This window comes from Fusarium falciforme, chromosome 3 (genome assembly GCF_026873545.1).
Source record: "Fusarium falciforme chromosome 3, complete sequence".
Lineage (NCBI taxonomy): Eukaryota > Fungi > Ascomycota > Sordariomycetes > Hypocreales > Nectriaceae > Fusarium > Fusarium falciforme.
Genome location: NC_070546.1, coordinates 3003021 through 3018771, shown reverse-complemented (window position 1 = coordinate 3018771; position 15751 = coordinate 3003021). Strand labels below are relative to the sequence as shown.

The 15751-nt window shown below is 53.9% G+C and overlaps 2 protein-coding genes across 2 annotated transcripts; both read left to right on the top strand.

Annotated features, from left to right (window-relative positions):
• Nucleotides 1–7425: 7425 nt before the first annotated feature.
• On the top strand, nucleotides 7426–9230 carry NCS54_00421700 (Hypothetical protein; the record flags this gene model as incomplete). Its single annotated transcript, XM_053149762.1, has 4 exons — nucleotides 7426–7776; nucleotides 7827–8097; nucleotides 8146–9140; nucleotides 9192–9230. The coding sequence occupies 4 exons, from the start codon at nucleotides 7426–7428 to the stop codon at nucleotides 9228–9230; spliced, it is 1656 nt and encodes a 551-aa protein (XP_053005737.1).
• A 1267-nt stretch (nucleotides 9231–10497) lies between these two features.
• On the top strand, nucleotides 10498–11975 carry NCS54_00421600 (Hypothetical protein; the record flags this gene model as incomplete). Its single annotated transcript, XM_053149761.1, has 3 exons — nucleotides 10498–10569; nucleotides 10634–10848; nucleotides 10907–11975. 3 exons carry the CDS (start codon nucleotides 10498–10500, stop codon nucleotides 11973–11975), a joined length of 1356 nt encoding a protein of 451 aa, XP_053005736.1.
• Nucleotides 11976–15751: the final 3776 nt, after the last annotated feature.

The window sequence follows — 15751 nt, the reverse complement described above, 5'->3', positions numbered from 1 at the left end:
TGAGGTTGTCGAGACGGGAGCGTGGGCTGTGATGAAATGGCTGGCATCACGTGATGTGATTGGCACGAACGCCTCAGCTTGAACGGGAACAGAGAGAAATGAAAAAAGGTACCTACTTTCCGCATTGGGATATGATGCGGTAACGTTACAATTGCGAGTAAATGGGCAGTTTCTATGCTGTCACTAATAATCTCACTCTTGAGAATATACCAAAACCCCAGACGAGAGATCTACTGTAACTCTAAAGTTAAAAGACTGGTTGCAGTTAACAATACCCTGTACTCGAGTCGTGCACTAGGGAAATTGACCTGTAGTTCGGAAACTCGGCTTCAAACCACAAATATGAAAAAGGGCAGTTTTCATGCGGATGGATGACAATGAATCAATAAATATTGTCTTGAATTTTTCTCAAGTTCCTTCACTGCGCAGCTCCAGTTTCAGTCTCCATTTCATGTACATTAGCACAAGAACCAACACCCTCAAGTACATTACCACGTCACAGAACCCAACACCCACTCATCCAATCTCATCTACACCGCATCCCAGAATAGCACCAACGCACCCACTACGTAGTCCAGATTCTTGCCCAACGCCTCGCCCTTGCGGCCCAGAATTTCTACACCACAGTATCGAGAGCACAGATCGCCCCGAGGAACCATCGTGCTCCATAACGCCGTTTCTTCCGCCCCGGATCTCAGTGCAGATATCTACCCGCGACGCTTTGAAGCGGTGACTCCGGTGCACGTTCTCGGAAGCCGCGTTTCGTTTCAAATCACGGGGAATTCGATCGATTGTCGTCCCATCTGCTTTGCCTTGAGCTGAATTCGGCCCATGTTCCTTGACCAAGCCTGCAGCATCATGGAGAAGAGGGTGTGCAAGTTGCTGCACTTGTTGGGAAGCATCTTGCAACTTGGAACCTGCAGCTTCGGGTAGAAACCCACTGTGTTGTAATAATGCTCCGAAAAGTCCCAGTCTTTCTGTTTGGTGCGGATCGCATCTCTGAGAATCTATAGGTGTACATAGATCCATCCATACCCACGGTTCCTCACAACGGGGCTACAATCCTATTCGAGACTGACAACAGCCCACGGAATTTTCCTTCTATTCATCTTCTGGTCGCTTATCGAACCCCTACCGGTACCCTATGTACCCTACCCTACCGAAAGGACCTCTGAGGAGCCCTTCCGCCACGTCCGCCCACATCCCCGGCAGCTAGCTTCGGCACCGGAGCCACGGTTCCAACGCTGCCGCTTCCGGACAACGGGGAATTGGATCCCTGCGTCCGTACGTTAGACCAGACGAGCTTGTCTTGTGTCGCTGTTGGGTTGGACGGCCACGGCTGCGCTAGGCTAGAGTGCTCACCGCGTGGCACTCCACTTACACCGCGTCCAGTAATTAAGGATGGCTCTCCCGTCCTAGGTTCCCCCCCAACCCAGCCCAACCCAACACACACAAAGGACTGCCCACGATACGGCACTTGCACGGCACCTGTTGACTCTTGTTCATCGCATGGCGAGCAGGGATGCCCGAGCCGGCGCTGACCAAGAGCTGAGCGCCGCCCCGGATGATCTGACTCTTTCCGGCTCTGTGCACCGTACCCCATAGGCTGGTCGTCGCCTGAAGAGTGAAAAGGAGGATTCACTCAGAGCTAAGGCGGGCCCAGAGACAGGACCGTTCTCATGGAACGTGCTCCGATTGGTGACAGCCACGCTCGGAGGCTCCTCTTGCGCCCTCAAACCCTTCTTCAGCAAGGAGACGGTTCAAAGAGTCTTTCGTATTGTGTCCACCCTTGTCCCTGCGTTTGTCAAATTGTTACTGTATGTATGATGTCGTCTGGACGTGTCCGAGATGAAAATTTTGCCATCTCGAGATGATGCTCATCAGCTGCGCTACGCTGCAGCTGCGAGATGGACGAAGCGTTCAGCCCCGTCTTCGCCGTCGCCGTCTTTCTGTCTATTTCCGACACGCGCTTCGTGATGACGAAACCTTATCCATCCCCCTCAGCCTCGGGCGCTCCTCGATGGTGGTTGCCCCAACCTGCCAATTGTCAGGAGAATCAGCCTTCCCTTTGCCACTAGACACCCCCCGGAACTCTGGAAGCATTATCCGAGAGATCGGCAAGAGCACGGGACCGCGGTCCTGGGAAGGGCGGCGTGCCACGAGTGGTGGGAACTCCAGACGGCCGTTCCTCCCGGTTGGCTCAACAGGGCTGTGACAGGCGGGCGGGCTGGCTCTAGGGGAAGCATGGCCGAGCGAGCCAGCCCGGGCTGAGAACAACGTGGCCCGGGAAATGAAGGTGTGCCTGGGCTTGCTGGCTCGTGCGAAGGAGATTTGACCTGCGAGATACGCATGGAGAGAAGGTGAGGAGAGAGCGGACCCGACAGACGGAAAGGGGCCTGTGACCTCGCAACTGCGTCCCGGTCCTTCTGGAGCTTTGCCCTGCCCTGGTTTGGAAGCGGCTCTTTGACGACCAGGTCTAGCCCCGAGTACGGTAACGAGCCCCAAGCGGTGGGCGAACGTCACCAACAACAACGGTGAACAGTGCAACGGCTGGGCAACCGGGGGAGGCAGAGTGACGGTCCCGTGCAGCAACATGTGCTGTCGGTGTGGTATGACATGGGATGACGGAGTGCGTTGTGCTGGCTGTTCTCCCATGGCTCGCTAGTTGCTTTTTTTGTTGAATCAGTCTGATTGCCCTTTGTGTTGGTGTCTCTCAGCTCTTGGTCTTGTCTCATCGCCCATTAGAATCCTTTGACCGGGCCCAAGTAACTCGTCACAATCCCACACCGAAGAGTGTCACGATCTCACCGTTCGTCCTTCTGCTCCGCCCAACACTCGGCGCGTCGTGTGTCCCCAGGTCGAAGACCAGCACGGTGGCGTCTCTTCTAGAATCTGTTTGGAATAGAGCCGCCCCCAGCTGCAAGCTCAATCCCGGCTTCTCTTGGTAGGAGCCGCTCATTAGTATTCCCCACAAGCCCTCCTTGCTGGTCGGTGTCCACTCTCTCCCTTGACGCATTGCTTGTTGATGGCCACCCCCTTGTCCATATCAAATCCGCCCTCTAGATGGCTCATCTCGCTCGCCCTGCCTGCGCTCGTCAATTCCGTACAGACTCACAAGACCGTCCCCCTCAATCTCTCTCACCTTGTGTTGATCGCCTCACGTCTCCAAGCTGATCAATACCGCACCACAGACTCCACAGACATGATGCCGCTTCGCACAAACAATTGCCACTCCTGGATGCCTCCTCCAGCCCGGCAGCTTGAGTTGAGTTCCGACCAGGAGCTAGCAGAAGCTCGCGGCCCCTGCCGATCCTAGGTAGCATGGACCGTGGACCGTAAAAAAAACAAGCACAGGGGGGTTCGGAGACTGCTAGGAAGTTATCAGGGGTGCCAGTGCATTCTGCTGACCGCCAGGTCATCGAACAGCGGTAGCTTAGAAGCCACGCGAGCTCTCTCAATTTCACGGGGATTTAAGACAAAAGGGCCCCGTCATCGTTTTTTTCGTGATCAGTATCCCCTGGATTTTGCGAAAATTCGTTGTGTGCGTGCCCTGGATTTCTGTCGCTCAGCCTTTCTTTGCTCTGCTCTGCACACTTGCATCTGCCTTTGATCTCACCAACCTCTGCCTCGCGTATTCGCTCTGCTTCAACAAACCGACTCCATCACAATGCCGCGCGGACCGTATGACACCACTGGCGTGATAAAGCCAAGTGCACCCAAACCACCAAAGCCCGGAAAGTGCCCTCAGCTCGTTCAGCTATGAGGCGTCGCATCGCATCTTTGAGGGTTCTTCTCTTTTTGCTCTCCGTGTTATGAATCGGCGTGCTCAAGGTTAGTACTCACGGCAACCAAGAATCCTCCCTTTCGCGATTGCTAACCCTGGTTAGAGTTCACGCCACAACACAACGCACACAAAACACAACCGACTCGACGAATAGCACTGTACACTTGTTAAGCGATGATGATATCGACTGCCGATCAAAATAAAAGCACTTGCTGGGAAAGGACGGAGTTGTGGGGTTTTGCTTTCTTTTTGGGCCTTTCTTTTGGGCTTGGGACGGTTGGGAAAAAGTATTAGACGGGATAACTCAGGTCAGGAGTCATGATCAACTGAATCGGATATCAGAAGAGGTGGAAAAACGGAACGAGGGCATAGATACGAACGTACACAGAAGTGCGTCTGGCCGCAGGGTCGACCTAATTTTGATACCTACCTTTCTCAATCACCAAACAGCTGGCTGTGGTCGGGTCGTGAACCATGCCCAAACCTGAGGGGCTACCCTTTCGGCCGAGATTGTTTTGAGGCCCCCTAAACGTCACCCAAGGATGCTGGTTGTTTCGTGGGCCGTCACTGCAAAGGGCACAACGTTGCCGCATAAGTTGCAGCCCTACATTAGCTGTCGCAAAACCTTGAACCAGTTCGCCGGGTTTGTGGGGACCCGACAGAGTGTGGGATCTGGGTGGGACCTGGCCCGGAGACCTGTGGGAGAAGGCTTGCCGCAGGTTGCACAAAGCCGTTCCAGGACTCGATGTTTGGGATTGACGCCGAGGTGAACGGATATCATGGCATATCTGCCCGCAATGCACTCGCAATGCTTCACATGCTGGCACTCTTGCTGTCTCGGCGTCGTTTGGCACGGAGGCGAGTCGCATCGGCGAGATCTGCAGGGGTTCCAAGGCCGTCACTGTTTCGCAGTCGTGCACAAGCCACCAGAGGGATGAGTGGAACGATAGTGACGGTACAACTGCGTTGATCAAAGGGAGATTGAATGGATGAAGCTGTAGAAGGGAGGAAATTTTCAGTCGAGGAACTCCGAGACCAGTTTCTCCGTCCGGTCGATCGTGGAGAAAGGAATTGACCCAGACCTCCTTCCTTCGGCACCCAGCTGGACGCACCTGTCTGAATGACCAGCTTCACCCACCATGATTGGCAGAGTAAGAGCAATTGATGCCGACTAAAGATGGGACGGTCTGTTGATCGAGTAAAGGTTGCAACCCTTCACCTAGTCAAAGGACCGTCCCGCGGATGTGGCAACTGACGTTGAGGGCGATATTCATGTGACTAGTGGCCGTGTCTGAGGCGGTTTGTGGTTGATGTTTAGGACACGATAGAGATGCGGATGCCGCCGAGACAAGGACTGATCTATACCGGAAAAGACGCCGAACTTGGGAGCAAACATGACAGCAGAGGGTAACATCTCCTTAATAACCATGAACCCAGCCTGACAGCTGGACTCCAGATGTTTTATACGTGGGAACTAAGAATAGGCCGGGCAGGCAGGTAGGCAGTTTACCCCGGATTTCAGTGTGGGGGTGGAGAAGCGTGGGATGTGGATGGACGGATGCCAACCTTTGACCCATTTTATGGCATCGCGAGACCCTCTCTCCCGTGCGCCATCTTTTTCCGGTGGGTGGAATCGGGTGCCGTATCCGCACTCGACGTGATAACGACGCTGATATCGGCATGGTCTTTGATCTAGATGATCTGGACGGATGTCTCATTACATCACGGAGAGGGTGGACGCACGCTCCAGCGTGCATCTGTCCATCTCCTTCTTGGCCAAGTCGGCCTTGAGCTTCCGTCAAAGACACCACCATCTGCGTATTACCCTCTATTTTCAGCCATCACCAGCAGCTGCGTGGATCATGCATCATGCTCAACAGTTTCACTTGCCTCTATCTCACGCATATTCACATGTTTTCGAGCCGTGGACGAGCAACCGCCTGCCACGACACTTTATCATTATGCAAATGAGTCCCTACTTTGCCCGGTGGCGTGATCACCATGTCAAGCAGGCGAGCGGAGCTGGCTTAGGCTTGGACCCTGCGAACCAAAGAAGAGGCATCATCTGGGAGCCCACGAGGATATCACGATAACTCTGCGTTGCTGCTGCCACAAGATTGCGTATGCAACGATTTCTCAGGGTCTCGAGTGGTTTCCGTAGCAGCTCGAGATTGGACGCTTTGTGCGGTGTGCGATCCTCAAGGATGGCTTACAGCAATGGGCTGATGCCGCCAGGAATGTCGTATCAGCCGGATTTGCATGCAAGGATCGGAGACGCTGGGCCTCCCAAATTGGTCGACAGGCTGATGAATACAGCACTGTGATGCTTTTTACAGTATGACAGCTGCTGCAGAGTCGACGAAACTGATCTAGAGGGCATGTCTCGTACTCGAGCCGCGCGGCAGAGCATGTTGGCCCGGATGAAGGACCGAGAAGTTGTCAGAATATGCGAGTGATTGGGAAATCGATATCACAGGCTGAGACTCTGCAGTCCCGCAAGAGCAAGACCATGAATGCTCAGACCTTCTCTTATCTTGAGGGCTGTGAAAATTGACACCATGTCTCGTTGGTGAGCACGCGGAAATGGGAACGCGTCTTCCCTTTTAGGTCCTCACTTGTCGGAAAGGGATTAGCTTCGCGCTCAAAGTCGGATGTTAGCGTGCCGGATCAAGGCTTCCTACAGATCCAGCACACCCACTTCTACAACAAACATCTGGCCCGTGATCACTTGCCTCAGACCTCCTTCAGACAGACAGGACATGCATAGCTCGCGCTCTGACAAGTGCTTCTCGGCCAATTTCATGAATGGCCAAGTCCTCGCATTTTCCACTTTTTTGTTTGGTTTGCTGGAGACCCCAATCTCGTCTCTGGCTATCCAGCCTCCCCACCGCCGCTCGGATGCTACCGATCAACAACACCATCTCCGTCCACCGCACTTCCAACCTCCCCTCGAGCCAAACCCATGCCATGTCGTCTTTCCAACCTCGCCGGTCTCCGGCTCTTTTCTGAGCGAAAAAGTCCAGCTCATCAGCGTGCCCCTGAACGACCAACCTCTGCTAGATTCTGTTCCTGACTCTGTCCCGCGCGTTAGCGGTCCAATGGCTACTCCTGTTGGGGGCAAGCGTCTGGGTCTGCTTGCAAGCTCCCCGGCTTCGGGTGGCACACCTATTGGTTCGCCCACGCGATCACGACAAGGACAAACACACCTTTGGCTCCGCCGAGTCTGTTCTGCCCAACGGCAAGCACAGCACTTGCGGTGACAGCTGGCACAACCCCGGTTCAGCCCTTGTCTTAAAATCCTCAAACATCGTTCACCGCCATGAGCTCGACTCCACGCGGCCCGCTCGCGCCCCGGGGGTCTGTCCTAGCTTCCCAGCCCACACAGCACCTGCTTGCACAGGAGTCCATGCGGTGAGAGCCTGGCCCTTGGCTGCAATACAAAATCAGCTCGTCCTGCATGCTCCCCTCGACTGCTTGCTGAGATGCATTGGTCTTGTCCCAAAGACAATCAAAGGCCTCTGTAGCCTGGAGAGCCCATGGCACCTCCAGTATCACCGACTCCCTCTGTTCTCTCCCCCTTTCAATGACAACGCCGCCCTGTCCGGGCGAGTCGCTCATGAATGGCTTCTTCTAAGACCATCATGGCGGTCCCAGAGATCATCGCCAGCCTCACCTGGCAGCAGACTGGATGCCTGCTCGCCGGTGTCTGGCTCATCTACCTCGTCCAGCTGGTTATCCAGAGATTATGGCTCAGTCCTCTGGCCCATATCCCTGGCCCCAAGCTGGCAGCTTTGACTCAGTACTATGAGTTCTACTATGATTTTGTCCTGGGGGGACAATATACCTTCAAGATCATCGACATGCACGAAAAGTACGGACCTATTGTTCGTATCAACCCCTGGGAGGTCCACGTGGGAGACCCCGACTTCTTCTCGGAGCTCTACACTGGACCCAGCCGGCGCCGGGACAAGTGGACGTTCTATACACAACAGGCAAGTACACCATGGGATCTTCCACCGAAACCCTCACTAACACGATGCAGTCCGGCGCCCCTCGTACGCGAGTACCTCATCCCAACGCCTTGGCGGGACCTAATACTGCGACTGAAGGCTCTCTTGCTGCCATCGACCACAGCCTTCACAAGTTGCGGCGAAGTGCGCTGAACCCTTTCTACTCAACTCAGACTGTGCGCAAATTGCAGCCGGTGATTGAGGAGAGAGTGGATGCCCTTCTGGATGCGTTCCTGAACTACGCCGAGGTGGCCAACGGTCAACCTTTGGATGTCATGTACCCGTACTCTGCCTTTACCAATGGTGAGCTCTATCTGTCCCGTGATAGTCAGTGAGTCTAACAGTGTGTAGACGTTATCAACGAGTATGCTTTTGCTCGAAGTGATCATCTTGTCGAGAAGCCGGATTTCGGAGCTGAAGTCACCAACGACCTTCTTATCGGCACCCACATGGGACCATGCGTGCAGCATCTTGACTGGGTGCTCACACTTGTCAATGCTCTGCCCGAGTCCATCTCGAACCGATGCATGCCTGGTTGGGGTGGTTTCTTGAAGATGAAGAACGATATCCTCGAGCACATTCACAGCATCGACCCACCCCAAAGCACGGGCAAGTGGACGATGGATGGTGGTCACCCTACCATGCTCTCGAGGCCTCGCTCAATGCGGGGGAAGCCATCACCCCAAGTTCAAGAGGGACAGATCCTTGTCCAAGGCGGTACTCTCACCACCTCTTGGGCCATGTCCCTGGCAACCTTCCACCTCCTCAACCGCCCCGAGACTCTTCGCAAGCTTCGCGACGAGCTCTTTGCTGCCATTCCCGATGCTCATGATACGACACCGCTTTCCCGACTTGAGAAGCTCCCCTACCTTCGCGGAGTTGTCAAGGAGGCATTGCGTCTCGGCATCGGAACTAGCAGCCGGCTCGCCCGAGTTGCCGCAGACGAGACCCTCGTCTACCATGACCACGTGAACAACACAGTCTGGCGCCTACCTCCTGGCTCCATCGTGGGTATGAGCCCATACAAGACCGTCATGGACGAGAGCATATTTTACGATGCCCGGGGCTTCCACCCTGAGCGCTGGGTTGAGGATGGTGAGCGACTCGACAAGTACCTCGACATCTTTTGCTCTGGCACCCGCGTCTGCTTGGGCATGGCTCTCGCCCAGGCTGAACTCTACCTTATGCTGGCCAAGCTCTTCCGCCGCTGGGGAAGCGGTGGTGTTGTCTTTGGCAGCGACGACGGTGACCAACGTCTTGGAGATGTTGGTTACTTGAGTATCTACGAAACGAGGGTGCGAGACTGCGAGCCCGCTGCTGACTTTTTTATGCCTATCCCCTACAAGGTATGTCTCCATGTTCAACCTATCCAACAATAACACTAACAACGAGTCAAGGGATCTGAGGGTCTTCGCTTTGCCTTTGAAGCCTACTAAATACGTGGTTCGATACCTCGTAACGAATATACCAATAGGTAACGGTATTTCTGCTTTGCTCTGCTCTCGCTTTTCTGCCCTTGCTCTGCTTTGCCACCTATACCCTGTTGCCTTTTTATCATTATCATATGAGCGATGGAAACGAGATGTATGATGGATGGAATGATGAAATAATGTCACGACTCGAGGAAGTCATGAGTTTGATGTTTGTTTATGGAAGATACCTTTGGATACGGCACCTGGACGTGCCAATACCCTTTACTATGTCTTGTACTTTCTATCAGTTTGATTTCTATCTATGGATGCTGGAGTTCATCTTGGGCTTCCCTATCGTTTTTACCGAAAGTGTTTCACGATCATCACCGTGTCTCTGGGCAAGCGATTTTCCTTTTTATACCATCAAGGTTTCAGCGCGGCGTCTGGGTTTAAAAACGCGGACTTACCGCTGGTGGCCTTTTTTTATTATCCCCTTTTTTACCATCAACACCAAATCACCCATCGCCGCCGATTATAGGCGCACGGGCGAGTGTTTTGATTCCCTTTGTCATGAAGGTGGTGGATGTCTTATACGAAATGCCGGATCGGAAAAGATCATAAGATACCAATTTTGAACCAAAGTCGTGGGGGTTGAAGGGACGGGAGCCCATGGTGGAGGAGGATGAACGGAGAAGCAAGATTCTCGACAAAATACCCATGAAAACGAAAAAAAGAATCATGAGAAAACACGACAAAAAATATACATACATATTTCAGTGCAACTACTTCCCTCTGCAAGTGACCTGAAGCTCTCAGCCTGAGGCCATCACCAAGTTGAATCAGTACCGTTCCTTGGCATCCTCGTCCAAGCATTGCCGTGAATCGAGCCAGATTGATAAACGGCTGATGCAGAATGGGTGATGCCCATCAATGGTGGGGAGATCTCAAGAGCCTGCAGCCACGAAACCCCCCTAAAGACACAGGGGTCAGGGGCCCTGAACGGCATCCGCCACGGCACACGCACGGCTGATTCCATCACCTCCACGCCACGGCCCGGACCAACCAGAGGCGTCAAAGCTGCCACCACCACGTATTCGATTCGACGACCCCGAAAGCGACGGATGCCATCAGTTGAGCAAGTTTCCACTGTCTCCTGAGAGCGCTTGTGGTCAATTCTTTTTCCTTTTCTACGTATATATGTCTTTGATTCTTTCCTATTGACCTGTAGTTTCCGTGGTCTCATCGCCACAACTCTTATTGTACATCATCTTCACATTCGCAACCAAACGCCATGGCTGGACTCGATCCCGTCGCGAGGAAGAAGGTTCTTCGCGTAATTGCCGTTTCTCTATTGCTCGATCTGGTATGTTCCAACTCTTGCACACTGCATGCATGCGCCCGCGATTCTGACGGAAACTCTAATCTAGATCTCCTTCACCTTTATCCTCCCGCTGTTCCCGAAGCTCCTCGAGTTCTACCGCGATCGCGAAGGCGAGGAGCCCTCGCTCGACGACAATGGCCCTCGAACGCTTCTCCAAACTGTCTTGTCCGGTCTCCACCGCTACAAGACCTCGTTTTCACGTCCGATAGAGTCGCGATATGATATCGTGCTGCTGGGCGGTGCTCTGGGCTCCATGTTCTCGTACGTCAGCATACCATCGCAGGGCGCTTGTCACTGCTAATAATGTCTTTGTCTATAGACTCCTTCAGGCCATTGCCTCTCCCCTCATCGGCGCTCTCTCCGATCGATATGGCCGTCGCAAGGCCCTCCTAGCTTCCATGTGCGGCAACATTCTCTCCGTCCTGCTCTGGGTCGCGGCCGTCGACTTCCGCACCTTCATCGCGAGCCGCATCGTGGGTGGTCTATCCGAGGGCAACATCCAACTGTCAACGGCTATGGCGAGCGATATCTCGGACGAGTCCTCCCGCGGTGCTACCATGGCTCTGATTGGTGCCTGCTTTTCCATTGCCTTCACCTTTGGCCCTGGACTCGGTGCATGGCTGAGCACCTTCTCGACCTTCGCTGCGAACCCCTTTGCTACAGCGGCTGGTTTCAGTCTTGGCCTGATTGTTGTCGAGACGGTGTATCTCTACTTCTGTCTCCCTGAGACGTTGCCTGCTTTGACTGGTGTCAACGTCAAGGAGGGTGAGAAGAAGAAGCCGGCCCCCAAGGCCGTTGAACGCACCAACTCGCACTTCATCCTTAATGCCGTGCACTTTGTCTTCCTCCTCTTCTTCTCCGGCATGGAGAGTTCTCTGTCTTTCATGACCTACGAGCTCTTCTCGTTTACTTCTGGCAAGAATGGTCGGCTTCTGGGCTACGTCGGACTGGTCGCATCAATCCTCCAGGGTGGCGTAACGCGACGCCTTCCTCCTCTCCTGTGCATCAAGATCGGCACACTCGCCTGTCTCACATCTTTTATTCTTCTTGGCCAGATTACGACGATTGGCGGACTGTACTTGGCGGCTACATGCCTTGCTATGACATCCGCTACTGTCGTCACTGGCCTCAATGCGCTGAGCAGCTTCGAGGCTCACGAGGATGAGCGTGGAAACAAGCTGGGTATGCTTCGCAGCTGGGGCCAGCTCGGTCGTGGGTTGGGACCTATCCTGTTCACGAGTGTGTACTGGTGGGCAGGCCGAGAGGTTGCCTACGGTATGGGTGCGACTGGTATGGCGGTCGTTGTCGCGACCGTGTTTGCTGGTTTGAAGACGCCCAAGGGCATGGAGAAGGCGAAGAGCAAGAAGACGGGGGGCAAGGCGCAATGATTGGTATGCTTTGGTGAAATGGTGACTGGGTCTTCATATAGAGGGGGATGCATAAGGGTTTGGCCGAGCAGGACTTGGCTTGGCCTGATATACGCGGCCTCAAGGCCAAATACATATACCAAATCGTAATTGGTCGTTCAAAACAATGCTCTAATATTGCTTCTTGCGTGGTCCATTGCCAGAATGGTGTTGGGCTGGACCCGAGTGCTGTTCTACGTTGGGGTGAAGCACACCAAGCATGTTCAACAGTCAACATCACGAAGGCGGATTTGCGGCTTCAAGCGCAATTACGGTGGCCAAGAACGAGCCAATCCCCCTCAAACAAGGCGCAGGATCCCTCTTGTCGAGGAAAAGTGCAAAAAGAATTCCAAAAAAGATACCCGCACCCGGATTTGCACCGGGATCCTTGGCTCACACCTATACTGTTATAGGAGTCCAACGAGTTGCTATTACTCTATACGGGCTTCGTTTTTGACCGTTCGACCACGGGGCGAGGCCTCTTGGCTGTCTGTTGGGGGAGGTGTTTGGTATTGCGGGCTATATATTGATGTGTAGGTGTTTGCCAGTTGGTGGCGGCTGGCGGGTTGATGCAGCTGGTGATGGAGGCACGGGCGGGATTATGCAGGCTGCACAGGGACGGTGCGAGGAGGGTCGATCTCGAATGTGCGATAGAGTCATGAAGGAGGTATGGAAAGTCGATTTGGGCCCGTAAAGGATGATATCGACGGGTATTTCGCTTGCTTGTTGGTTAAGGCCAGGTATCGACTTCGATATCGACTTGGAGGTGATGTTGCTCGTCCAGATTGCCTATAGAGTCAGTAGAATAGCCACAAAACAGCAAATTGCAGTTTTCACACAACAAAGAACCAGACAGTGGCCAATTCACTGTCCATTGGGGAAGGAAGTCAAAAGAAGTGCAGCGATTCGGCCAATGCAGATCAGCTCGTGTAACCAGGGTTGGGGCTGGTGGCTTTATATGGATTTGCTACGGGCTCCGCTCGACTCCCTGGACACCAATACGGGTCAAGCGCAAGCGAGACGCAATAGCAACGATTATTTTTTATTGGAATGTGTAATGATACGCTTTGGGTTCGCTTAGTATCTAGTCACAACATCCTTGACTTTGGATGGGGGTTCGGGCTGATGGAGTTGTCCGTTATTGATTCTCTCACGGCTTTGCTACCCTGAACTTGTTTTACCAACATCGCGGGCAAACTGCAATAATCTTTTCAGGACAGCAACAAAATCTGCGACGATGTCTATGAATCATGAAATACATCACTATTGCACATCAATGGAGCAAGCAGTTGCCTCCACCTCGTTCTGGCAGACTTCTCCGCGAACTACAAATGGGCCGCCGAACGACGGGCTCACGGCGGAGCCGATGCAGAGGCAACACATGCGTCGAGGGCATACCCACTGTGGACAAACCTCCAGTCTCGGCGGAGGTTGTTGAGGATGGCAAATACCTACTACAGGCCAAAGGATCACGATGCAGACTGAGCGGTCTGCAAAGACAGCGCACATCGAGACCAGCTGGCACGCATACTGTACAGTATCTACTAGTAAAGCTCTGGGAGCTGGAGCTTCTTGACTCTTGCTCAAACGTAGCGGCCGTGGATAGGCGGCAGGTGGCCAAGAGATGGTGTCGAGAGCTGGAGCTAGATGCGACAGCTCGCAGACAGGCCGAGGCCCATCCTTGCCTATCTTGGACCTGGTCGAAATCTCGAACATGAGGTAGGATTGCCGCCGCCGTGGTGGCACCTCGACAAGACAACGACTTGCACTGATTGACAATTTGACCGGCTCTCAGTGGCTCCGCGCATGGCCCAGTCGCCAGTTCATCGAATCCACTCAGAGGCCGGCCCTGCACACAATCGGCCATGATTTGGGAAAAACCTCAACTTGGACCTCCACTGCGACCAGCCGAGCCTTGGCGGCGGCGGGTACGTGAGGTGTGAGCTGCATCAAAGGACCAAGACCTTTCGTCGAGGCTCCACCATGGCTGGAGTTTTTTTTTTCTTCTTGTCGCCCCTCCCTCATTGTTTTGGCGCGCGCTTTCTTTTGAGGTTAGAGGCTACAGGACCCCAGCAACCTTTGGTCGGACTGAACTCTTCTGGAGGGGCTTGTTGCCAAGGAGGGGGAGGGGGAGGGGGAGGGGCAGAGAAACAGTCGAGCCATGAGACAGACACGACACACGATGAGGGAGACGGGAATTACCGAAGTTGAATGAATCAGCTGTTGATTAAGACGCTTCTACAGCTCAAGCTCCAAAAATTGTCAGTGCCTTGATGTCATATCATCTCTGTTGAGGGCCGTTCACATCCTTCCATTTTACCCCTCCAGCTCCGAGGAAAAAAATTTTGATATGCGACCTCGACTGAAGACGGCCAGATCTTCCGTGCACTGGGCTCCCAGCGGCGGTGGCAACTAGGAGGCGCTAGTGGTGGGGCATGACGTTGATTCGTACAGGGAGTTTGAGCCAGAAACAGACCGCGCCAGAGAAGAGGGGCAGCAAGCACCTGAAGCTCCCCTCCCTCCCGATCGACACGGGCAGAAAAAAAAAAACCGTGAATAACCAAAGGGAGCTCTTTCGGCGCAATCAGTCATTTCGGGCACGAAAAAAACTGGAATATCTCACCCGGTGTAATATCTACATGACGCATTCGGTGAGAAAACAGAATAATCAGATAGAGGCTTTCCCTTCAGTGACTCACGCCGCGTTGCGTTGGGCTGACAGAAGGAGGGGCAAAACCCGTGGGTTGGGCAGAGGGCAGGTCCCACGGCTTGGGTTGTCGCAGCATCCATGGACTGGACTGCAAAGCAAGCAAGCAAGCAAGCCCATCCATCCATGGGCCCCAGACAACCGCCGCGTACTGTAGCATCCACCACACAAACCCACCGAAAAGCCTCGACCGCTAGGCGGCCCTTTGTTGAATTTTTTCCTGCTTGGGCCGTAAGTGTGAAATTTTTTTTTGGCGCTCCTTCCTTGGGCGGCGGTGCTCGAGAAAAAATCGGTCCCCGCAGGTATCTGCTAACAGATGACATGTACCTTGTCCACACAACTTGTTTTTTTCCGTCCTTCAGCCCTGCTGCTGTGGAAGCCAGATATTGGGTTTGAGGTCGAGATCAGTGGCATGGTCGATTGATGGCTAATGGAAGCGGTCAAAGGATATCTGGTGATGGTCGTCTCTGGTCTTGAACGCCGCTGTAGCTTCCCGTATGGCTATCGACAGGCTCTACTGTACTGTGCTCACAATTGTAAATGCCAAATGCCATACCAAACAGTGAGGTTGCTTGCCGGGCAAAGAGACAGCTGTCCCAGCTCCCCTCCCTCAGATATCAACCTTGAGAGGCCTCAGCAACACCGCAACAACCCGTCAAAGCGCGCAACAGCTCATGGCAACATCAATTCAAGCAAATAGCTCCAGTAGATACTCCATCTAGACTCCATCTCTCTTCAGGAAAAGCCTCTGATGTCCCGTAATCTCCATGGCTTCGCCCCTCCTAATGTCGTCCTCGTACCATTCCTCAGACTGATCATGCCTTTGCCCACACGCCGTATCCAAGGGCAGGCACCCACACTTCAAACAGACCGTAACCGCCTCTAGGCTCTGTGATTGGGTGTCAGGCTGGGAATTTCTGCCAGTGCTTGCGCAGTGCGGGCAGGAAAAAAAACCTCATTGCTGTTAGGGCTCATCGGCCGGTGGCCAGCTGGTTGCCCCGCGCCCGCTGCAGCTGCCTTCTCCCCACCCCTCCCCCTCCACCTCTCCTCC